The 24,950-nt window shown below is 43.9% G+C and overlaps 1 protein-coding gene across 3 annotated transcripts in view; it reads left to right on the top strand.

Annotated features, from left to right (window-relative positions):
* Positions 1-24,950, top strand: part of POLK (DNA polymerase kappa) — a 221,908-nt gene that overhangs the window by 179,465 nt on the left and 17,493 nt on the right. For all 3 annotated transcript variants that reach the window (XM_082243874.1, XM_082243875.1, XM_082243876.1), the window contains exons 12-13: positions 5,175-5,346; positions 6,755-7,651. In XM_082243874.1, coding sequence (XP_082100000.1) covers positions 5,175-5,346; positions 6,755-7,651 — 1,069 coding nt within the window. The remainder of the gene's footprint in view (positions 1-5,174; positions 5,347-6,754; positions 7,652-24,950) is intronic.

The raw sequence follows: 24,950 nt of genomic DNA, 5'->3' as shown, positions 1-24,950 counted from the left end.
TCTGTTTTTTTTTTTTTTATTATAACTTGTTTCATTATTATCATAACGCCTAATACACCAAGTACGCCACGTTCATTATTCTTTTATCTAATCTCATATATCTACTTACTTTTCTAATGTACTATGAGCAGTAAATATAGTAATGAATAGCAGTGGTTCCATGAAACCTGAACAATTCACTCACATAAAGTTAACTATTGTCCTCAACACTGAAAGGGGGAAATCTAAACTTTATACAATTTTCAATAAAACTGGAGATGAGAATTCACCCAATAAGGATAAATTTTTAATGACAGCTATCAAAGACAAGCATAGGCGTGGGCACAGGGTGTGCCTGTTTAATCACACCGTGTGGTGCAGAATCCCCCTGTTTAGACCCCTGATATTTTACTAAAGCCCCCTAGCAGGATTCCTGAAAAAACAGAAATAAAAACTACTGACACTGTCCACTGTCCAACTGACACTGTCCATTGCTCTGCTGACACTGTCAGTTCATATACACATGCATATACACACATATAAATAGAAGAGCTGCGCTACACAATTGATACACTGGAAAGTCAATCAGCAATGGTTCAGATGCTCATAGATCATAATAAAGTCCAGGCAAATAACACAGATAAAGCATATGCATTAAACTAGGACAGTCCAAAAATAAAGGATTCCAAAGTGCAGATGTAAAGATGGTAAATCCACCACCAAAGATCACTTCTATCAGCCGCAGTGAAGCATGCTAGGGGTATGCGCTTACCAGATAGGAAAGGGTTAACAGCATTGTATACTCTCTGAATAGCCAGCTGCAAAGGGAACACCTCTCCTGACCGGGTCCTGTTGGATACAGGGATCCGCCACCTCCAGCAGGCACAAAGCACCAGCCACCTCGTCCAAATCAATGATTAGCCTTCTCCGGGGTAATAGTAAGCCAGTAAATCAGTAACAAATGCAGGATCTGGTACAATACATCACTATTGTGTAGCAATGAAGCACAAGTTGCTTGGACACCAACTGAGGTCACATCAGCTCTGATCGGAGATTGAATGATGAGGTAGGCCTCTCTTGTATCTCCAGCCCAGGTCTTGCTGAAGATGGAAAAGAGGGTATGGAGGGACAGGAGGAACACGTCATCCCAGTCTCACTTTTCCCAAATGCATATATTGGAAGATAGCGACCATCATGGCTTTCTTCAGTGCAAGTCCACAATTCAGTTGAATTGTGGACTTGCACTGAAGAAAGCCATGATGGTCGCTATCTTCCAATATATGCATTTGGGAAAAGTGAGACTGGGATGATGGAACTCTCATAGCTCTCTGTCGTACACTCTTTTTCATCGCCTGCTGCAAGCACTATCAACACCTGCCAGCACTCGTGTTCCTCCTGTCCCTCCATACCCTCTTTTCCATCTTCAGCAAGACCTGGGCTGGAGATACAAGAGAGGCCTACCTCATCATTCAATCTCCGATCAGAGCTGATGTGACCTCAGTTGGTGTCCAAGCAACTTGTGCTTCATTGCTACACAATAGTGATGTATTGTACCAGATCCTGCATTTGTTACTGACTTACTGGCTTACTATTACCCCGGAGAAGGCTAATCATTGATTTGGACGAGGTGGCTGGTGCTTTGTGCCTGCTGGAGGTGGCGGATCCCTGTATCCAACAGGACCCGGTCAGGAGAGGTGTTCCCTTTGCAGCTGGCTATATAGAGAGTATACAATGCTGTTAACCCTTTCCTATCTGGTAAGCGCATACCCCTAGCATGCTTCACTGCGGCTGATAGAAGTGATCTTTGGTGGCGGATTTACCATCTTTACATCTGCACTTTGGAATCCTTTATTTTTGGACTGTCCTACTTTAATGCATATGCTTTATCTGTGTTATTTGCCTGGAATTTATTATGATCTATGAGCATCTGAACCATTGCTGATTGACTTTCCAGTGTATCAATTGTGTAGCGCAGCTCTTCTATTTACATATCTATCTATAGTGATTCCCACTACAGCTGCAGCTTTTTGTTTGTTTAGCTTAGCGCAGTTATTTACACTTTACATATACACACATATGTGTTTGAGCTTTGTGGTGCACACCCTAATGCAATAGGCTGTGCACACCTATGAAAGCAAGAATCCTTCTCACCTAGGACAGGGAGTGTGGGAAGATCTTGCCAGTGGGCATGCAGACAGCAATTAAAGCCCGGCAGATCTTCTAATCTTTCCCCACTCGAGGGGGTTAAACCCTTTCACACCGAAGTAACGCAAATATGCTCGCTTCGGATTCAAGGGGTTGTACCGGGCTAAGGCCTGCAGCTGCAGGCCTCACCCCAGTATCGTTTTTTTAGAGTCAACCGTCAGCTTTCTTGTAATAAAAACCAATGTGGCTAATCAGCTGCTCGGCTGTTATTACAAGCAGCGGGAGGGGTTGTTCTATCCCCTGCTGCCTTCTGCCGCCCGCCCAGGCTCTCCTGTCCCACCGGGAGGCCTGAGCGACCAGCTGGCACATCCACCAGCTGGCCGGGGACTCGAACAAAGCTGGAATCGGCTTTGATCGGGTCTCGGATCTAGTAACCCGGAAGCAATGTCATCACTTTCTGTTTACTGGAGCCCTAAAGGCGCCAGATTTAAAAAAAGGACAGTATTTAAAACAGTCAAACTTGGCGTTTTAAATGCTTTTAAGTGCAAATGAGGGATTTGGGGTCTCAATGACCCCAGATCCTGCCATAAAGAGTACCTGTCACTGCCTATTACTGTCACAAGGGATGTTTACATTCCTTGTGACAGAAATAAAAGTGATCAAAAATAAAAAAAATTTAAAGGGACAGTGTAAAAAAAAAACCCATAAAAAATAAATAAGAAAAAAAAATGTAAAGCGCCCAATCCCGCAGAAGCGAATGCATACGTAAGTTGCGTCCACAAATGTCAGCAGTGTTCAAACCACAAATATGAGGTTCCACTGCGATTGTTAGAGCGGGAGCATTAATTATAGCATTAAACCTCCTCTGTAACTTCAAACAGGTAACTGTTTAAAATTTTTAAAACGTCGCCTATGGAGATTTTTAAGTACCATAGTTTATCGTAATTCCACAAGTGTGCGCAATTTTAAAGCATGACGTGTTAGGTAACATTATCTTTCACATTAGACAAAAAACATTGGGCGAACTGTGCTGTTTTATTATTTTGTTAATTCATGAAAGTGTATTTCCTCAAATAAAAAATAAAAATGCATTTGAAAGACTGCTGTGCAAATACAGTGTGACATAAAATATTGCAATGACCACCATTTTATTCTCTAGGGTCTCTGCTAGAAAAAAAAAAAAAAAAAAAAAAAAAATATATATATATATATATATATATATATATATATATATATATATATATATATATATATATATATATATAATGTTTGGGGTTCTAAGTAATTTTCTAGCACAAATTCCTGATTTTAGCTTGTAAGCAACAAGTTTCAGGAAAAAGGCTTAGGCTCCAAGGGGTTAAAGAACTCACCAATCCACATTTGGTGCAAATATAACTATTCCCTAAGCAAGGTGTTATTTCTTGTTTCTTAGCTAGCTGTCAAGGTAAAGTGGACCTGTCAGCATCAGAACATTATATTTCTCCTGTGGGAGAGTATACAAGAATTGCACGTCAATCTGCAGCAGCATTTCCATAATCAGGCTGTTTATAAAAATACATGGTTACAAGGAAGGGGCTTAGACCTTTACATTGGCTCCTTGCTGGTGATCATGATCATTTATAAGTGACAGAGGTGAAGACTGGGACATTGAACAAAGGCCTTCAAAACAAAATTATACTTGTGGCAAGGTTTCAATTGCATCTCTAGCAAAAGGGCCAAGATGTCCATTTAACTACATAAGGATATAGGAACTAATTTACAACGTACTAGTTAACAGTTTTGTACAGAATTGAATATAATGCTGTTACCCTTCTGCCCCAGGATACTTTTTAGAACTTGTTTTTCAGAAAGCTCTCTGCCACTACCCTGTCTCCTGTTGGCTATTTGGAATATTTGTAAATTTTACTAGGCAGGTGATCATTAGCCTGAGCTTTTAAGCGTAATTCCACTGACAGCAAAGTGTGGGCTGAATAAAAGTAATAAGTATACCAAACATTGCAACAGCCAGAGATTGAGCACACTTCATTGGAGGTAACTTTTGTTTACTGTGCAAATGGACAAAAATCATTTTTTGACTGTACTTTAGCCAATGCATACGTGTTTACGTTGTAAAGCCAATGCATACGTGTTTACGGTTTTACCCGCCAGAAAATGCGTATTTCCATACAGCCAGTTTTGGAAATTTTTTAAGTTTTAATGCATATTAAGGCTAATAGGTGAAGAAATTGTAACATGCAATAACATTTTTATTTAATCCTAAATGGAAATAGACTTTTGTATTTTATTTTATTTTTATTTCAGGTTCTGATATAGCGCAGTCAATTTACGCAGCGCTTTACATATACATTGCACATTCACATCAGTCCCTGCCCTCAAGGAGCTTACAATCTAAGGCCCCTAACTCACATTCATACATACATAGTAAGGCCAATTCATACATACATAGTAAGGCCAATTTTATATACAGGATCCAATTAACCTACCAGCATGTCTTTGGAGTGTGGGAGGAAACCGGAGTACCGGGAGAAAACCCACGCAGGCACAGGGAGAACATGCAAACTCCAGGCAGGTATATCGTGGTTGGGATTCGAACCAGCGACCCTCTTGCTGCTAGGTGAATGTGCTAACCACGACACCACTGTGCCGCCCCTATTGTACATTTCACACTTTTTTATTTAAAAGAAATGCAAGTAAAAGGTTGTATTTTTTTTTTTTTTTCAAGCATTGATTATTTTCCAGCTTCACAACCAGAAATCAAAATATATTTATTTTATCTATGAATTTCCTGCTGTGGCTACATTTGTTTAAAGTTATTTCCTGCTCTGAGTCTTGGGGATCAGCCGCTGAGGTTTTCTAACCATTTATTAAACATTAGGTGGTGTATTGTGGCAGGTCCTCAGAACAGTTTGAGTTCAGGCAATGGGTGCGTCTAGCAGTTCCTATTACGAGCGTAGCTTCTAACCTGAATGTGAACTTGGCTCAGGCTGCCAAAATCAACACACCGTAGACTTTATAGCATTCTATTCTGACTGCTGCTTCCTTTGTTATAGGGCAGAACTGTTACTCTAAAACTGAAAAATGTCAAATTTGAGGTAAAGACGAGAGCTTCCACTGTATCCCACACAGTCTCTACAGAAGGAGAAATCTTCTGCGTTGCCAAGGACATTCTTAAAGCTGAGATTGAGGCAGTTTCGCCAGAACCTCTGCGTCTTAGACTGATGGGTAAAATTCTGTTAAAAATTTCAGATGTTGCATACTAGTTCTTAAAAAAAAATTAGTTCAAACTTGTCATGACAATTGTAACTTTTTTTTATGTAACTTTAGACTGCTTAAAATAAGAAATAAAAAAAAAAACTACTACTATGTTGCAAAAATTGCAGACCTAATAAGTGTAGAATTAACCTAAAAATTTCATACATCAATTTTAAGATGCATTATTTAATTTAATTATGTACACTGTGCAGTATATGTTCATGATTGTGCTTTAACATGCTAAAGGGTGCTTGTGTTTTACTGCCCCTTAGAAAATGAAGCTAGCCATACACAACTTGAGTTTTGTACAGTTCTTGTTGAATCGGGCGAAATTTGAGCAATGAGTGGCCCTTTTGGTACCACCCAGCTTACTCAAAATTCAATTGAGCCAGGTGGAAAACTGTCTGCTGAACAGCGACTGCATCTGATAAGATATTCAGGCAATCACGAATGCCTCGGCAGTCTGAGTACTGTAGCTGGCAGTGCAGATTTCTCCATTCAAGCTGTTTAGCTTGGATCAAAGTATGGCTGGCATAAGTCTGTAAGTCCGCCGACTAAAGCTGGCCATAGATGGACTAAAATGTAGTCAGTTCAGCAGGGAGCAGGCAAATTTCAATCCATCTATGGTCGGTTCTGTTTGAGGGAAGTGGTTCTACAGATCGATAAAACTTTAGTTCAGTGTTGCAGCAGTGTAGGGTGACTCCACCGCTATGAGAATGCAAGCAGGAAGGATTGCCACATCCACCTGGAATTCGTAGATGTTGGAATTGGTTCCCTTTTTTTTAATTTTTTATTTTTTTAAGCCTGCTGACTGAACAAAAAAGATTGAGCCATTTATGGCCAACTTGACTGAAGAAAACACATTCCCTTCGTGGTTCCTATCTAATCCTGTCTCAACAGCTGTTTAGCAGTTAGTCATAATATTAGATAATCTTCCCTGTCTCTAGTGTTTAATCCACAAATGTCTACACTAGGGGACATTGAAGATAATCTATCAAACTGCTTAACAACAGTTAGGGATAGCCATATGAAGAGTGCATTGTTTTCATTTATGCCATTCATTGACAGTTCGAATCTCAGCCGGTTCAGCATAAAGAACTTGGCCAGTAGAACACAATGGCTTCACAGGAGGGATTTCCCCGTCAACATTCTTTCCCGCAACCTGTGGTTGCAGGAAAGAAAATTGCTCGGTCTATGGCCGGCCTTAGTTGACTTGCATTGGGAGAGGATGCAGTAAGACACAACCACTAGTAGTGCTAAAAATCAGAAGCAGAGTTTGCATATGTATTCAGAAAACATGGGTGCCTCCTCCACATTCTAATATTATATAAAATTATTTATATAAACTGAATAATTATTAACTGTTTCATTTTTGAAGGTGTAAGGGTTTCGGGATTCACATCAGAAGAAGACAAAAAACACCAGAAGAGCATTACCAGTTTTTTGTGCACTAATAGACCAGCAAACAAAATTTGTTCAGATGCCGCAGAAAAAGCAGTCCAAGAAAGGCAAGCCCTGTGTCCTCAGAGGGAGAGTTTCTTCAATCAGAAGCGAGCAGCCAGACAGCAGGAATTGCTACAAAGTTCTATGGGAACAGCTGGTACTAGCAAAGACCAAAATGTGACATTTGCTGTATGCGAAGAACCCAAGCCTGGTGCAGACGATGCTGAAGAAAAGCCAGATTTCACATGTCCAATCTGCCTCATGAAGCAAGGAGATTGGGACCTAGAGGGATTTAATAAGCATATTGACGAATGTTTAAGTAAATCACCTTCCTCTGGCTTCTTTGAAATGCCAAACAAAGAAAAACATTTTCAAAGAAAGTTGACTGCAAATAATGGGGGCAATGAAAACGATATTCATGCAAACAATCTTAAAAACAAAATGATGGCAATAACACCAAGTGATGACTTGTATGACTTTGTTATTGATAAAAATACATTGTGTGCAATACAGGCTGATCAAACCTTACAGAGGAATCTTAAAGAATGCAATAGTAAAAACATGTCTGAGGGCATCTCAAATAGTATGGTGTTAGAAAAGCAAGCAGTTACTAAAGCCAATGACAAGCATATAAAATCCACACCACCCAGCACATCAGCGGGTGTGGAAGAGTCCACACTCATCTGCCCAGTGTGCAATAAACAACAAGATACCACAGACCTCACAGCTTTTAACAGACATGTGGACATATGCCTAAACAAGGGGATTCTAGAAGAGTTGAAGGAGGATAAAGTTAACACAGACAGAAGCCTTGCACTTGCCATTCACAATGGTAAGTGTATGTCAGTATGCAATACTTGCACATTTCAACATGTTTTATTGTTAAATGATTTACATATTATTCTTTATTGTTAGGGTTTACATATGCTTTAAGTAAAACAAGCTAGGTTGAAGGACAAGTGCAGATAGACTGTTCTCTTTGCAAGTGCAGTTGCACTCTGTAAGGAAATTAGAGCTTAGTTAATAGAGTAAAGATCTGTTGACTTTCATCATCCAATCATCTGCAAGCAAAAATGTTTTTCTCTTACGTCCTCCAACAGTCGCCGCCACTTCATAATCTTCACTAATGGGGGTAATTGACCTTTGCTCCGCAGGAGTAGCTAGGCAACAAGATTTGTTAATATCAAAGCTTTTAGCATATCACACCCCTAGGGGGTGGTCCCTCAGTCAATACCTCCCTGCTTCCAGCATTCTCAACTCAGTTTTCAATTGCCTAGCTTAGGAGTGGCTGGCTGTTTCCTGTGCTGGGGCTTTCAGTCTCAGCCTTCTATCCTCTATTTGATTTTATTTCAAGTATTTTTCTCTTTCTTTTACTTAGCTGTTTTTTTCTCAGCATTAGTTTAGTTTTTCTTCGGATGAAGATGATCATGCGGAGCTGGGTCTCGGTCTGGCCACCCTGGATCCCAGGGCTGAGGGCCAGGGGTTTCCCCAGCCTGCCATCGAGCGTTCAGCTCAGGTTTTCCTGGCATATTGAACGACCCATCCCTGCTCGCTGCAGGGATGCTGCCTGTGAGGTGGCTACCTCACCGGACGCTATTTGCGGTTTCGCACTGCAGTCCACTGCGTCCTGGCTGCGACACTCCCTGTCCTCAGTACAGCGGTTTGGTCGCTAGAGAAGGCTCGCCACGCCATCCGGATTGGTAAGTAAATTTCTATGTGGGGACCTGTCTGTTTTGGTGTCAGTCTGTGACTGTGTGACCCTGCATGTCTGTGTAAGTGCTGAGCTCCCTGTCAGATTCCTGTGTGGAATAGCTGCCTTTCTGTGGGCTGCGGGGGGGGCTCTCCCGCTCTGCTGTATGGGGCAGGCTGAGCTCAGACATGCTATGCGGCCCGCCATTTTTTCTTGGCAAACTGTGATGACCGGCCCTGTGTGTTACAGTGCGGTGTTTTGGCGCCAAACGCCGCCATTTTGGCGGCGATCGCTCCTGCAAGCACGTCGGCGCCATTTTCTTGTTGCCTTGATTCCCTCAGCCGAGCGGCCATGTTTGTGAAGCCTTCATAGGCTATATAGGGCGGTCAGTCATTGCATCACTTCCTTTTGCTCTGGAACAGCGATCGTTGGCAGCAGCCTGTGTGGTCTCTCCAGGTTTTTACCTTCCTTATCCTGTATTTCCTTGCTCAGTGCTCCTTATCCCTGCAGGGGTCGGTGCATACAGTAGTGTGCGGTGGGCTGCGCTCGCCGCGGTCTTAAAGGGACAGTACTTTATTTCAGTTGATACTGGGGCATGGATTCTCAGGATTGCAAGTTTCCTCCCACCTTGGTGGGGGGCCAAGGGGCTGCTGCATCCCCCGAGGGGGCTGATCTGGCTGCTGTTGTAGCGAACTTGGCTTCTCAGGTGCAGATGCTAATGGCTGAGCGATCTGCAAAACTGCCCAGGTTATCCATTTCCTCTGATTCAGAGGGCGATGGGGCTGCTATGGCTGGAGTGCCCTTCTCAGGGTCTCGTTCATCTCTGGACCTTGTGGGGTCTGAGGGGGAGGCTGAGGTAGAAGGAGTTGATACTTCTCCCCCTGGCTCGCCTGAAGAGCTTGCACTCATGGATGAGTTGATTACTTCTATCAAGGAAACACTGCATCTGCAGGATGAACCGTGTCCTCCTGCTTTGATGTCCTCTTATGGGACGAAAAGGAAACGCAAATCAGCACAGGTTTTTCCCTGCCCTGCGGAATTTCAGCGCGCTGTTGATGAGCAATGGCGCAATTTAAAGAAGCATTTTACTGTGCCAAGTAAGTTCAAGCTGCGTTATCCGTTTACACCCACCACTGATGAGCGTTGGTGTGTGCCGCCTCAGGTGGATCACGCGGTGGCAGTTTTGAATAAATCTACTGCGATTCCTGCTGAGGATACCCCGGTGTTCCGGGACCCTACGGACAGGAGATTGGAGTCTCTGGCCCGTCATACTTATACGGTTGCTGGTTCTATACTGAAGCCTATTTTTGCTTCCATTATGGCAGCCAAAGCTATTGCGGATTGGACGCAGGTGCTCAGGCGCACCCTGGTGGCTGACTCTGCTCCGCCGACAACGTTGGCTATGGTGGATCAAATTCATCAGGGTGTCATGTATTTGTGCGATGCGGACTTGGATTTAGTCCCTTTGGCTGCACGCCTCTCCAGTGTCGCGGTGTTGAACCGTCGTCTGATATGGCTGAAATGTTGGTCGGTTGACCAATCTTCTCGCAAGACTCTAGCTAATCTTCCCTACGCGGGATCTCGCCTTTTTGGCGAGTCTTTGGATTCTCTGATAAAGGGATTTTTCGGGGGTAAGAGCACTCTCTTACCCCAAACTCACAAGAATAAGTTTGTTCGCGGTAAGAAGAATACCTCGTTTAGGCCCTCTCAGGGGTCCTTTCGTGCCTTTCGGTCGCAATACAAGGGCAAGCCCTTCAAGGGCCAAGGCTCCCAGAAGAAGCCGTGGGCAGGTAAGCAGAAGTCCGGCCAGTCCGGGTCCGCTGCCCATACCAATTCGGCCTGAAGGGGCGCCCTCACCCAGTTCTGGGGTGGGGGGACGTTTGCTCGGTTTTCTTCAACCCTGGCTGGCCCGCATTCGGGACAAGTGGGTTCAGGAAATCGTTCGATCTGGATACAAGATCGAGTTTCTCTCTCGGCCGCCGAGCAGATTTTTTCCCTCAAATCTTCAGCTGTCTCCAGAGCGTTTAAAGGATCTGCACCTGGCGGTGCGGGATCTGCGGGCCCAGGGAGTGGTGGTTCCGGTGCCTCATTGGGACAGATTTCGGGGGTTCTACTCCAATCTGTTCACTGTGCCCAGAAAGGAGGGCAAAGTGCGTCCGATTCTGGTCTTGAAAACTCTGAACCGCTTTGTGCGGGTTCGCAAGTTCCGCATGGAATCCCTGCGCTCAGTGGTGGCTGCCCTGGTTCCGGGGGAATTCATGGCCTCCATCGATCTGAAGGATGCGTACCTTCACATCCCCATTTTCGAGGGTCACCAGAGGTACCTTCGATTCGCCATTGTGGAGGATCACTACCAATTCGTGGCGTTACCCTTCGGTCTCGCTTCGGCTCCGCGGGTTTTCACCAAGGTGCTTGCGCCGGTCCTGGCTTTATTGAGAGCCCAGGGCGTCTCTGTCTTGGGATATCTGGACTATATCTTGCTTCGGTCTGCGACCAGTCAGGGCCTGGTGAACGACCTGTCCACCACGATGCAGACTCTGCAGGAGTTTGGTTGGACGATAAATTTTCCAAAATCAACGTTGTGTCCGTCGGTTCGTCTTCCCTACCTGGGGATGATCCTGGACTCTGCTCAAGCGAAGGTCTTCCTGCCGGAAGACAAGCTCCGGACACTTCAGGACGAGGTCAGGTCCCTCAGGAACACAGTGCTCGTCCCTCCGGACATGTATGAGATGTCTGGGTCTAATGGTCTCGGCTTTCGAGGCGATTCCCTTCGCCCAGTTTCACACGCGGGGTCTTCAGGCGGAGCTCTTGGCCAAGTGGGACGGGCATCCACAATCTCTGGATCGGCAGCTTTCGTTGAGCCGCCACACCCGAAGGGGTCTTTTGTGGTGGCTCCAATCCCCAGCGGTGTCGGGGGGCAAGTCCTTTCGTCCCTTGTCGTGGACGGTGATCAACACGGATGCCAGCCTGTCGGGCTGGGGTGGTGTTCTGGGCATTCTGTCCGCCCAGGGAACTTGGTCGGAGGAGGAATCCTCCCTTCCGATCAACATTCTGGAATTGCGAGCGATAAAACTTTGCCTTCTGCGTTGGTCGGAACGGCTTCAGGGCCGTCCGGTTCGGGTTCAGACGGACAATGCCACAGCAGTGGCCTACATCAACCATCAAGGTGGCACCAGGAGTGCCCGTGCTGCTCGGGAAGTAAACAGCATTCTGTCGTGGGCCGAGACGCATGTCCCGGCGATAACGGCTGTACACATTCCGGGGGTGGAGAACTGGCAGGCGGACTATCTGAGTCGCCAGACCCTGGACCAGGGGGAATGGTCCCTTCACCCGGATGTCTTCCAGATGTTGTGCGTGAAGTGGGGTCTTCCAGATGTGGACCTGTTCGCGTCTCGTCTGAACAACAAGGTGGAAAGGTTCGTGGCAAGGACGCGTGATCCTCGGGCAGATGCCTCAGACGCGTTAGTGGTGCCCTGGCATCAGTATCGTCTGATGTATGCCTTTCCACCGATTCAGCTGCTGTCCAGGCTGCTTCGCAGACTGGCCTCGGAACCGCACGCGGTGATTCTGGTGGCACCGGACTGGCCTCGCCGGTCTTGGTACGCAGACCTCGTAAATCTGGCAGTCGACGCTCCGTGGCGTCTGCCGCTTCGGGACAACCTTCTGTCTCAAGGGCCGATATTCCATCCTGCTTTACAGTCGCTGGCTTTAACGGCCTGGCTGTTGAAAGCCAGGTCCTGAAGGATAGGGGTCTCTCCCCTGAGGTCATTCCCACTTTGATCAAGGCTAGAAAAGCCTCTTCGGGAAAAATTTACTACCGTACTTGGAAAGCGTACTTTGCCTGGTGTGAGTCCAGGGGGTATTCTCCTCGCTCATACTCGGTGTCGAGAGTGTTGGCTTTCCTCCAAACTGGTGTGGACCAGCGTTTGGCGCTGGCCACAATTAAGGGTCAGATTTCTGCGCTGGCCGTTCTTTTTCAGCGCCCAGTGGCGTCTAATTCATTGATTAGCGCCTTTGTTCAGGGGGTGCGACATTTGGCCCCTCCTAGGAGGGAACCTTTGCCCCCATGGGACTTGAACTTGGTTCTGTCCGTGTTACAACAGGCTCCCTTTGAAAAGATCAGGGAGATCTCGTTGTTTCTGTTGTCCAAGAAGGTTGCTTTTTTGGTGGCGATCACTTCGGCTCGCAGGGTGTCGGAGCTGGCGGCTTTGTCCTGCAGCTCTCCCTACTTGGTGATTCACTTGGATAATGCCTATGCTTTGAGGGGGAAGGTTCCTCCTTTCCCTGTGAAGGCGCACTCTACCAGATCTCTGAGTATGTCTTGGGCCTATCGTCATCAGGCTTCTGTGGCCCAGGTATGTAAGGCGGCGACTTGGTCGTCCGTTCACACCTTCTCAAAATTTTACAAAGTGGATGTTCAGGCATCGGCAGATGCTTCCTTTGGCCGTAAAGTTCTTAGTGCGGCAGTGCCTTAGGGTCCCTTGTTTGGGCCCTTGGCTGTTGGGGTGTTTTTACCCCTGAGTTACTTGTTCTTCCTGGGTTGTTGCTCCTGTTGAGCACGTTTTCCTGTTGCCAGGTTGGTTCTCTTGCTTTGGTAAGGTTCCTTTCTCTGATGTGGGTACTGCGTTGCTTTATGCGCAGCTGCGTTTTTTCCCACCCCTCATGTCTACACTGCTTTTTTTTTTTTTTTTTTAATATGAAATTTTTATTCAGGAATATTCATACAAAAAACAAAATACAAACATTACTTCAAAGTGAAATTTACAACATTTTTTAACACGTAATTTAATCTTCCTCTTCCACTTTTTACCTCTTATATTCCTACATTTTTTCTCTCTTCCCTCCCTCCCTCCCTCCCTATCAAAACCCAAAAAAAAAAAAAAAAAAAAGGAAAACCCCCATAAGTTTTTCTCTCCTCCTCTCTCTCCCCCCCTCGCCCCTCCATCCATAGCCAATGTTCAAGTGGTCAAAGCAATCAATAAGTTTTTCCAGATTACTTTATCCTATTGTAAGTTGTTTCCCTTCTTCCGAGATTATGAATTGACTCCACTCCTCCCATATTTTCTTATATCTTCCCTGCCTATTCTGAGAGGATGCAATCATTTCCTCCATTCTCCTTATTTCCTCTACTCTATTTACCCATTCTCCTATCGAGGGGGGGTGTGCTTTTTTCCAATTACTCGGTATACATGCCTTTGCTGCATTTATCAAAAATGGGACGATCGAGTTTTCGTAACTCTTTGTCGGTATATCCGACAAGTGCAGCAGAAAAAGGGCTGGTTTTTCCTCTATTCTATTTTCAGTAAATTTCTGGATTACCTCCTTTACTCTTCCCCAAAAGGGTTTAACTTCTGTGCATGTCCAGAGAATATGGACCACGTACCTATTTCTTTTTTACATCTCCAGCATTCACTGGTTTCTCTTGGATACCAATTATGCAATTTCTCAGGAGTAATATACCATCTCATCATGAACTTATAGTTCATCTCTTGAGTCTTGGTACATCTTGCTGGTTTAAAAGTTAGTCTCATTATTCTCTGCACCTGCCCTTCTGTTAACTCAAACCCTAAATCCTTCTCCCACTTTCCCACCCACTGAGGTTTAACTTGCTCTTCTGGTTCCATCAGTAAATCGTAGGAGATTGACAGTGTACGTAGTAGTTTCCCTGGTTCTACACATAGCTTTTCAAATTTTGTTAATGCTCTACCATACTTCTCTGAATCCTGTATGGAGTCCAGGAAATGATGTAGTTGCGCTGCTTGCCAAAAAGATAAGCTATATGCACCATCTCTCTCCAGCAATTCACTGATCGAAACCCAGTTATTTTGTATAAGAAATGATGAGGCCTGTTCCTGTTTCTTTTCTCTCAGCTGTATAAAGCTTCTGGAGTCTAACCCCGGAGTAAACTGCGGATTCCCTAATATTGGAAATAAAGGTGATTCCTTCTTCGTTAGTTTACTATATATGCTCGGATGCGAGCATATCCGCAGTGTATTTCCTATTATTGGGTGATTTTTCAACTCCTTAGGCAACCACTGGTAGACCCATATCGCCCTCTTTAAGTCTATTTCTGTTTGAGTCTGTTCAATTTGTACCCAAAGTTTATTTTCTGAATGATGCCACCAATCCAATATCCTGCTCATATGTGCTGCAAGATAATAGACTCGGACATCTGGTACAGCCAGACCTCCATTCTTTTTCGGTAGGGTTAAAGTTCTACGTGCTATGCGGGGTCTTTTATGGGCCCATATATACTTTACAAAAAGAGAGTGTATTGTCTTGAAAAACGCGCTTGGTATCTTAACTGGCAAGGCACGTAATAGATATAAAAATTTAGGTAGTACTATCATTTTTAATAAGTTGCATTTACCGAACCAAGAATGTAGCCCGCCATTCCACTGTTTAAGTAGTTTCCTAGTCATTTCCAAAAGTGGTAAAAAATTAAGGTCAAACACCTGTATTAACCTTGCTGGTATATAAGTCCCCAGGTATCTCACTGCGTCCTTCTTCCATTTAAAGCCAAAACTGTTTCTTAATAGGTTAATTTGAGCTATAGATAATCCTACGCCCATTGCTTCTGATTTTCCATAGTTAATCTTTAAATAGGACAGGTTATTAAATTTTCTAAATTCCTGTAGGAGGTTTGGCAGTGAGATACCCGGTTTAGTCAGGGAAAATAATAAATCATCTGCGTAAGCAGCTACTTTATATTGCACTTCTTTTACCTCTATCCCTTCAATATCCTGATTCAGTCTGACCCTGCACAGAAACGGTTCCACCGTTAAGGCAAACAGGAGGGGTGACAGGGGACATCCCTGTCTAGTACCATTCCTTATTGGGAAAGCTTCTGATAATAACCCATTGGCCTTTACTCTAGCTATCGGTTCCGTGTACACCCTAGTGATCTTCTCTAGCATATTTTTTCCTAATCCGATGTGTCTGAGTACGGAAAACAGAAACGGCCATCCCACTCTATCAAATGCCTTCTCTGCATCCGTACTCAGCACAACGTAAGGGATCTTTTTTTCTTTTGCTACTTGCATCAAATTGAGAATTCTTGTTGTATTGTCTTTTGCCTCTCTAGATGGCATAAAGCCTACCTGATCTAGGTGTATTAATTTTGGAAGGAATTCTGCCAATCTACTTGCCAAGATTTTAGTCAGTACTTTTAAATCCACATTTAATAGGGATATTGGCCTATAGCTGCCACATGCTGCTGGGTCCTTACCCTCTTTTAATATTAACGAGATGTGAGCTGTAAGTGTATCTCTCGCTAGTTTCCCTTCTGGACCTGATGCATTATACAGCTTTGCCATATACGGTCCCAAGATATGGAACAGTACCCGGTAATATTGTACCGTTAGGCCGTCTGGGCCAGGCGCCTTCCCGGGATTCATGGCTCCAATTGCCTGTTTTATTTCCTCTAGTGTAATCTCGGCTTCCAGACTTTCCCGGTCCTCCTCTGAGAGTCTAGGCATCTGTGACTGTACCAGATACTGATCCATATCTTGCTGTTGAGGGGGTGCCTCCTGTAGATTATATAGAGAAGTATAGTATATCTCGAATTCTTTCAATATTTGTTTTGGCAAAGTCTTTTTAATTCCCTCTCTTGATGTGATAGATGGTATATAAGCTCTTGTCCTCTGCTCACGCACAGTTCTAGCCAGTACTTTCCCGCATTTATCTCCCGCCTCATAGTTTAATTTGCGGCATCTTTGTAATGCAGCTTTTGCTTTATACTGTAACAGGTCTGTTATCTGTTTCCTGACTAATTTTAACTCAACCAAGGTTACATCTATTGGTCTTTGTTTATGTTCTATCTCTAGTTCTCCAAGTTTTCCCAATAGCTGTGATAATTGCTCATTCCTTTCTTTTTTAATACGTGCTCCATGTTTTATAAGGAGTCCTCTCACAACTACCTTATGTGCCTCCCAGAGTATTCCTATCTTACAGTCTGGTTGTTCATTTATTTCAAAAAAACTTTTCATTTCTTTCTCAACTTCCCTTAATATCTCTTCCTTTTGTAGCAGACTTTCGTTTAGCCTCCAGAAGCTCCTCCCCTGTGTAGAATTCACCACCAAATTATACAACAAGGATATAGGTGCGTGGTCTGACCATGTGATACTACCTATACTTGTTTTTTGAACTGATTGTAATTGTGCATGTGGTATAAGAAAAAAATCAATTCTAGAATAAGTCTTATGCGGCGTAGAGAAAAAGGTGTATTCTTTTTCAGAGGGGTGTTGTAACCGCCATGCATCTATAAGTTGAGCTTTATATATTGTCTTTAAAATTTTTTTATTCCTTCCCGCTGAAAAAGTCGATGTCCCTGTAGATATATCCAATGCTGGTGTTAATGGGCAATTAAAGTCTCCTCCCATAATTAACTGTCCCTCTGAAAACCTCATAGATTTCTCTATTACTTTAGCTATGAACCTTTCCTGTCTTTTGTTGGGCGCATAAGTTGTTGCTATTGTTATTTGTATTTCTCCTATTTTCCCCTTCACAAACAGAAATCTTCCTTCCCGGTCTTGCATTTTATCTTGGAAAGTCCAAGGGACAGAGTTTGCAATAAGTATGGAGACTCCTCTTGCTTTAGATTGTGTATAAGTGGAATGATATGCATAAGGGAAATTTCTGTTTTTAAGAAAGGGTAGTTTATCCGTCCTGAAATGCGTTTCTTGGATCAGTGCTATACTAGTATGTAACTGCTTTAGGTCAGATAATAGCATGTGTCTTTTTTCTGGTACATTGAGTTCCTTGACATTATATGATACCACCTTTATATTTTCCATCCTTAGCTCGTGACGCAAAAACGAGCAAAAGGAGGAAGAGAGAGAGAGAGAGAGGAAAAAAAGAAAAAAAAAAAAAAACCCCTCCGCTTTCCCTAAACCCCCACCCCTCCCTTTACCCCCCTTCCTACGGGTTTGAGAGGGACGATCTCCACAAGAGAGCGACCCTCTCCCCCGTAGTTTCGGATAATAACAAAACTTATCCTTATTTCACACGGTCACTTTCGTGCCACTTGTGTGACTCTATAGATAGGGTCGTGCCCTGAAGTGATTCTCTGTGGACTCTCCTCCACCTCCTCCCGCCGTTTTTTATGTGCTTATTCTATCCTTTTTTTATTCTAAGATTTACCGGAGTTTCCTTTTCCCCTCATATTCTTCAGTTTCCCCCAGTAAATAGAGGCCTTCCCTTCTCATTAAATTACCAAAGGACATTAAAATGTCTAACTTATGGCCCTGGGGATAGGTGGGGGGGTAGCAGGTTTGAGAGTAACCTCCCTCTTCCTTTCTCTCCCTTCCCCAACTATCCCTCCCCCCGGTCCCCTGAGCGTCATTCAACACATAATAAACATCACAACATTTTCAAATTCACTAATTCAATCCCCTCCTTCTTTCCTCCCCCCCAATTGTTAATCTATCAATCCCCCATAAGTTTAGTAATTAGAAGAATAGCTTCCATCATAGTTTCAAAAAACAAAAAAAAAAAAAAAAGGGGGGGGGAACCCCTCCCCAAAATTAAAAATTAGTGATTAGAGGAATAACTTCCATCATAGTTTCAAAATTGTGTAAAAAAAAAAAAAAAAAAAAAAAAAAAAGGGGGAGGGGGGGACCCCTCCCCAAAATCCCCCAAAAATTAGTGATTAGAGGAATAACTTCTATCATAGTTTCAAAATTATGTGAAAATCCCAAGATCCCCCATAAAATTAGTGATTAGAGGAATAACTTCCATCAAAAATTTAAAAAATTGTGTAAAAAAGAAAAAAAAAAAAAAAAAAAAAAAAGGGGGGGAGGAGATTATTAACCCTTAATTCCCATAAGGGGACCTCACTACAATCTCTTAATAGTTAAGTCTCTTTATCTTCTTTCTTCTCTTGATAGTGTCTCTGATCTTTTCTCCCTTTGTTGAAGGTATGTTGACGGTTTTTCACTGGGCAATCGGTTCAGCCAATTCACTATTTGAATAGGATCTGTTTCAATAAACCGGAAAAATGCCGTCTTATCCTGATATGTCCTAAGGTTAAAATACTGTCCGTTCCTACGGAATGTTACAGAGAATGGGAACCCCCACCTGTATGTACATCCTGCTTTTCTTGCCAGATCTAATAGCGGTTTCAAAAGAGTTCTTCTTCTCAATGTTCCTCTGGCGATGTCTGCATATATCCTAACTATCCCTCCTTCCACTTTTATATCCTGGGATTCCCATGCCAGTCTTAAAATCCCTTCTTTATGTACATAGTGAAATAGTCTGCAGATCACATCCCTTGGGCTTTTCTCATCCTTATTTCTGGGGCCAGTGGTTCTATGTATTCTTTCTATCTCTAGTTGTTCCGGATATTTGTCCTTCATGATCTGTTTAAAAATATCTTCCGCTACTTCTAATAATCTCTCTTTTCCCACCGTTTCAGGTATGCCTCTTATGCGTAGGTTATTACGTCTATTTCTGTTTTCTATCTCCTCCAACTGTAATTGTATCTTCTCATCTATCTCCCTTTGTATGTCTCTTGTTAATTCCAATGATGTTACTCTCTCTTCAATATCTTTTCTGGCCTTTAATTCCTCTACTAGAGCTTGCGAAATATTTTGTATTTCTTTCTTAATTTCCTGCATTTCTCTCTGATGTGCTTCCTCTATTTTATGCACCATCTGTTCTATGTCTATTTTAGTAGGTAGAGCTTGTAGCATAGCTTTTAACTCCGCGCTGCACTCCAAGCTCTGTGTATAATTACAAGATATTTCATTCTCCCTTTGTCTCGTCTCCGGACTTTCCAGATAATTCTCCGAGGTAGGAGAAGTAGTCATAGAGCTCGGCACATCCCCTGACTCTGGGCTTGTTAAGGCACTGTTTCCACATCTTGCCATTTTTACTTCCCTTGGCGTTTTATGATTATTAGCAAAATATTTATCTATTTCTCCTTCTGGTTTATTTATCTTGACTTTTATCGTGTTTTTCTTTCCTTTCCTTTTTTTAGTTAATGTCATGCTTTCCTTTTTAGTTCAATAACCAGTTCTCTCCCAGTTTCCAATAATTCCTCTAGTAGACTTTATTTCAATAACACCAAGAGGCAAACTGGTATCCAGCACAGAGGGGATGTAGTCCCTTTTTCTTCCACTTTACCTGCTATGGATATCACAGTCTATGGCCATCCCACAAGCAATGGAAATAGGTAGATATAGGTAGAAAAAGAACAAAAAGGTATTATCTCACCCACGTTCGAAGCTGTCCTCTTTCGGTAGGTATACAGTCCTTTTTCTCTGGGGGAAACCCCTCACATTAAGGAGCTTTAAAATAATATAATGGCCTGCAATAGGTATCTTGTGCTTGTTCGGGCCGGCTTTTCCAACCGGGTATCCCACCTCCTTTTCTCTACAGTGCGGGAGCTCAAGAGGTTGATGTCCTATTTCCTCCTTCTACTCTCCTTGTCTTCTCCACACCGTTACCCCGGCGTGCTCCAGCAGCAAGGAGCTTGGCGGCGGAGACACCCAGCGGGAGGTCCGGGACACGGTCCCCTACCCGGTCAGGCCGCCCACGCTCCGAACGGCGGGATCTAGCCGGGTTCCACCTCTCTCTCCACGCACGGGACAGCTGCTCCTCTCTCCTCTCCCGAGGCACGAGCTGCTCAGATGTCGGCGGTTGGATCACAGCCAAGTTCCGGCTCTCTAGCTCCGCTGTTTTAGGGCGTCCTCGCGGCGTCTCTGTCAGCTCCGGCGGGAGAGGTGTTCAGCGAGGAGATACACAGCCCACACTCACATCCTCACTTCCGGGCACGCCCCACAGCTTAAGCACAGGTTCCATGTCTACACTGCTTTGAGACGTCCCCATTAGTGAAGATTATGAAGTGGCGGCGACTGTCGGAGGACATAAGAGAAAACATAATTTTTGTAAAATCTTACCGTAAAATTCCTTTCTCTGAGTCCTCCGACAGTCGCCGCCCCCGCCCCTCTTTTGGGGTTTGTTTATGTACTCTACTGCTATGCCACTGAGAATGCTGGAGTTGAGAATGCTGGAAGCAGGGAGGTATTGACTGAGGGACCACCCCCTAGGGGTGTGATATGCTAAAAGCTTTGATATTAACAAATCTTGTTGCCTAGCTACTCCTGCGGAGCAAAGGTCAATTACCCCCATTAGTGAAGATTATGAAGTGGCGGCGACTGTCGGAGGACTCAGAGAAAGGAATTTTACGGTAAGATTTTACAAAAATTCTGTTTTTTTTTTCCATGCATGTGATTGGGTATTTTTGCCAAGTGAAAATTCCCTTGCAGAGTGCAGCTTCACTTTCAAAGGGAACATGGTATTTACCTCATGTAAATAAACCTCACAGTGTGTATAAGGAGGGATGGGGAAGTGATGTGTAGAAAACGGGAGCAGTTTCATAATTTGAGGATAATGAAACCTTAGGGCCAGCATGTTCAAATCTGCGGGCAGCCTGACGCATATCAACCTTCTGATTCAGAGATGGAAACTCTGTGGCTGGCTTGAGATATGATGGTTAAGTGTTCTAAGTACATGGTAATGGGTACAGAGTGTATTGGGGTGAATGGCAGGGTGGCATTCCCATACACTGTGCTCTACATCAGGGATCCCCAACCTCCAGGCCACAGACTGGTGCCAGTCCACGGCCTGTTGATTACTGGACCGTACAGCAGGAGTTGAGTGGCCATAGTGGTCTGCACAGGGCTATCACAGACCATGACTGCTGCTCGCCACCTGCTGCACAGCCATGCCTGTGGGTCCTCTCTTGGCTCCTTCGCCCATCTGGCTGGCAATGTCACCCATACAGCAGGGCAGGAGGAGCTGCAGATCAGAATGGAGACCTCCTCTGGCCCCCTTCCCTGCTGATGACATTGTTGACTGGGAGGGTGGGAGCACGAATGAGCTGGGAGAGGACACATTGACTGATAATAGGTAGGAGTCCTGTGGAGGAGATAGAGAGCCTGGAATGGGGAAGTGTGCTGTGTGATGTTAAGGCACGTACACACTTGACGGAAATCGGACGAAATATCCTCCGATTCTTCTCGCTCTTGCTCAGCGTTCATAACCATTTTTAGTTGACAGTGCATAAATGTTCACAAAATTTCTCTTCCGAATTTATTTATTTATTTAATTTTTTTTGGGACATTTGTTCCTAGACTTCCGGGTTGTCAGCAACTTCAGATCATGTGCGGTCTTTCGTATCCGATTTTTCACGGACGTACTGCATACACATTAAACAAAAATTGGTGGTCTGGGGACAGACGATAAAAATTTTGGTGTTTGTCCCCCCGTTTTTTTTCGTTGAAAATGTCGGCATCGGCTGCTGAAAGTTGTGTACACACTAGCCGAAAATCGTACGATTTTACCTCGGACGGGAATTTTCGGCAGATTTTCTACTAGTGTGTACCCCACTTAAGAAAGGCAAGGAGGGGAGGCAACTGCAGGGGCACTGTGATGGAAGAGGCTGTGATTGCTAGGGGCACTGTCATATAAAGGGACTGCACTGTAAAGGGGTACTGTACAGTAACATTTATATCACAGTGCCCCTTTACATAACAGCCCCCTTTACAGTGCAGCTCCCCTTAATATCACAGCGCCCCCTTTACATCACAGCCCCTCTTTACATTACAGTACCCCCTTTACAGAGCGGTCCCATCACATTAATGTAAAGGGGGATTTTGGTGTGAAGAAGACTGAGGACAGACTTTGTGTATATCCCCCAATCCATCCACCCCCTATCTCCTCCCCCCCCCCTCCCCGGTCCCTGAGAAAATTGGCTGCCATGAAACCGGTTCCTGGTGTCAAAAAGGTTGGGGACCGCTGCTCTACATGATATATTCCAGTTTGTTTCATACTCCACACTGCTCCACGATGTTGTGCCAAAGTTCTCTATGCGAACAGAAAACGTGTAACTGTATCGTCATTTTTTTTTTTAAACAGGGGTTATTTTGTAACCTCCAATTTCCACCCTCTATAAATGGGTGCGCAATGGCTAATAACTTGTACACACACACATACAGTATATTTAACAACAAATGTGTCCAGGCCTTGATCAGACTCCTCTGAAATTCCAAACAAAGGAACATTTTTTGGAGATTCCTTTGATTCTCATCCTAGATGTAAGACGCGCTTTGTTTTTTTTTTTACTCTCCGCTGTCCCTTTTTTTTAGTCAGTCCAACTCTCTGATACCAGTTGAGGAGTGAAGGCTTCTACAGTAGTCGCTCTCTGAGCCCTTCATGCTACTCTTATCGTGATGTTACATGAACCTGTTGGCGTTGTCTATTGTGTAGCCCACCCCTCAGTTGGACTGCTTTTAGACATCCCAGGGTTAATGAACATTGTGTAAATGAAAAAAAAAAACAAAACCAAGAAATACGTTGCGCAAAAAGTGTCACCAAATAGTAAAAAAAGAATAAATTCTCAGTGACAGTTGCGCTATCAATGTAAATTGCATTAATTCAATTAAGTAAGAAATTCATATATATCAAAAACTGTAAATAAGAATGCGTTTAAAAAAAAAATCATAAATAATCCAGTAAAGTTCTTCAGAGAAGAGAAGTGCTTGTGTGCAAAAAGTTTGTTAATACTTGTGTACCAATAAAAATCCATATTTCAGTGTGGATAGCAAAATCATCACACCCAAAAGTGCACACCTAACTCCCAAGCCACTTACCAGCAATTCTGATTGCAAGATCGGAGTCTGGCTGCACTTTATCCCACTATCCCAATGGGATGCATGGATATTAGGAACCAAGATTCCAGGGTGTAATAAGGTGAGGTAAATTGCACCTGATGACGTCAGCTGTGACGAAACGCGTCGTGCATGGTTACGTCATTTCCGCCCCACTGGAACGCAGATCCGGTCGCTGGTTTGTATAGCGCCCCGAAGCAGCCGCAAACGAGGGATTCGCGGCCCCTACTGCCTAGAACACTCGTTTGCCATTTGTTTTATGTGAGTACATTTCTTCTATTTGCACAATAAAGAACTAGATATAAACGGTACATCACTATTGAGGTCTTCCTTTTACATATCACTTCGGGATATCTCCAATACATGAGAGGAATAACCAGAGTTTATCCAGTCTGTTGAATACACACTGCCCTGCTGAAAGGAATGATCCAGGGATACCTTCACACACGAGTCCAACACACAGGAATCGGTGGATAGAGGTGCATATCTCTGGTGAGTGCGGGATACATTGGAGGGGTGCATGGTTTTTCACCCTGTATCTAACACCCGGATCACTCGGAATATCACCTATCAATATTATTGAAGCACTATTTTTTTATTTTTTACACTTTATGGACTGTTTCTTGGACTTTTAATGGTTTAATATATATTTCAAGTCTGGTGGTTTCACCTGACATCTGTCACTGGCACATTGAATATTTATTTTTATTCTTATTTATTGCACATATCACTTTGTGTTCACAATCACTGGTTTCTTAGTTCTGAACACTTTGTACGATTTTTATATTTTCGAATATTTTATATATACAGTTTTACCCACAGTGTTTATTGTACTTTTTAGGACATGTTTGCACACTAGCACTTTATTCATTGCACATTAATTGTAACCCCCTTCCATACTTATTTAAATACCACTCCCCTCTAGTTAGACAGCGCCAATTTACCTCACCTTATTACACAATTCATGATATAGCCATCTGGACTATATTTTGAGGTCGGCTGCAGCCTAGTTCTTGTCCACAAGCGCGGAAATTTTTACATTTTAAGATTCCAGGGTGGGTTACCATACAACCAGGATGTTCAACAGTGGGCTCAGCAAAAGGGAGAGACAAAGCAGGAATTTATAGTGTAGTAATTAAAAATCCAGGCTGTTAAATGAAGGTCAAAACTACTTACAAGAAGGCAGAAGTACAATCACATATAAAACAATCCATCACATGCAGACATCACAGCGGGTGTGATAAAGTCAACGCTGTGACTAGTTTTGTTCAAAAGAACATTATCAAGAGATAAAGGGTGACTCCTTTATCCCTTTTTAAGCGGAGTTACACCCAAAAGTGTTATTTTTTTTTGGGGGGGGAGCAGGTACCTAGTTTTGACAAGTACCCGCTCCCACTTCCCCTCGGAGCACCGCGGCGCCTCAAGTGGAAGTTCTCCTCTCCCCCTCCCTCCCTGCAATCTTCTGGGACATGTCAGAGGTCCCAGAAGATTACCCGGCCATTCAGGATGTGCAGCGCGACTCCTGCATGCGCAGTGCGCACCCGGTTGTGAAGCCGAAACCTGACACAGCCCGGTGCCCACACCGCCGGTGCAGAGAGGAGAGGGAGAGGAGCAAGACTTTTTCTGCATCTCTGGATCCTGGGATAGGTAAATGTGTATGTTAAAAGTCAGCAGCTACACTTTTTGTAGCTCCTGACTTTTTTAATAAACACAGAAAGAGCTGGAACTCCACTTTACTGTTCTTTTGAACTAAACTAGTTGGGAAGAGT

This window comes from Pelophylax lessonae, assembly GCF_965119305.1.
Source record: "Pelophylax lessonae genome assembly, chromosome: 1".
Classification (NCBI taxonomy): domain Eukaryota; kingdom Metazoa; phylum Chordata; class Amphibia; order Anura; family Ranidae; genus Pelophylax; species Pelophylax lessonae.
This window is presented reverse-complemented; position numbering and strand designations above follow the sequence as displayed.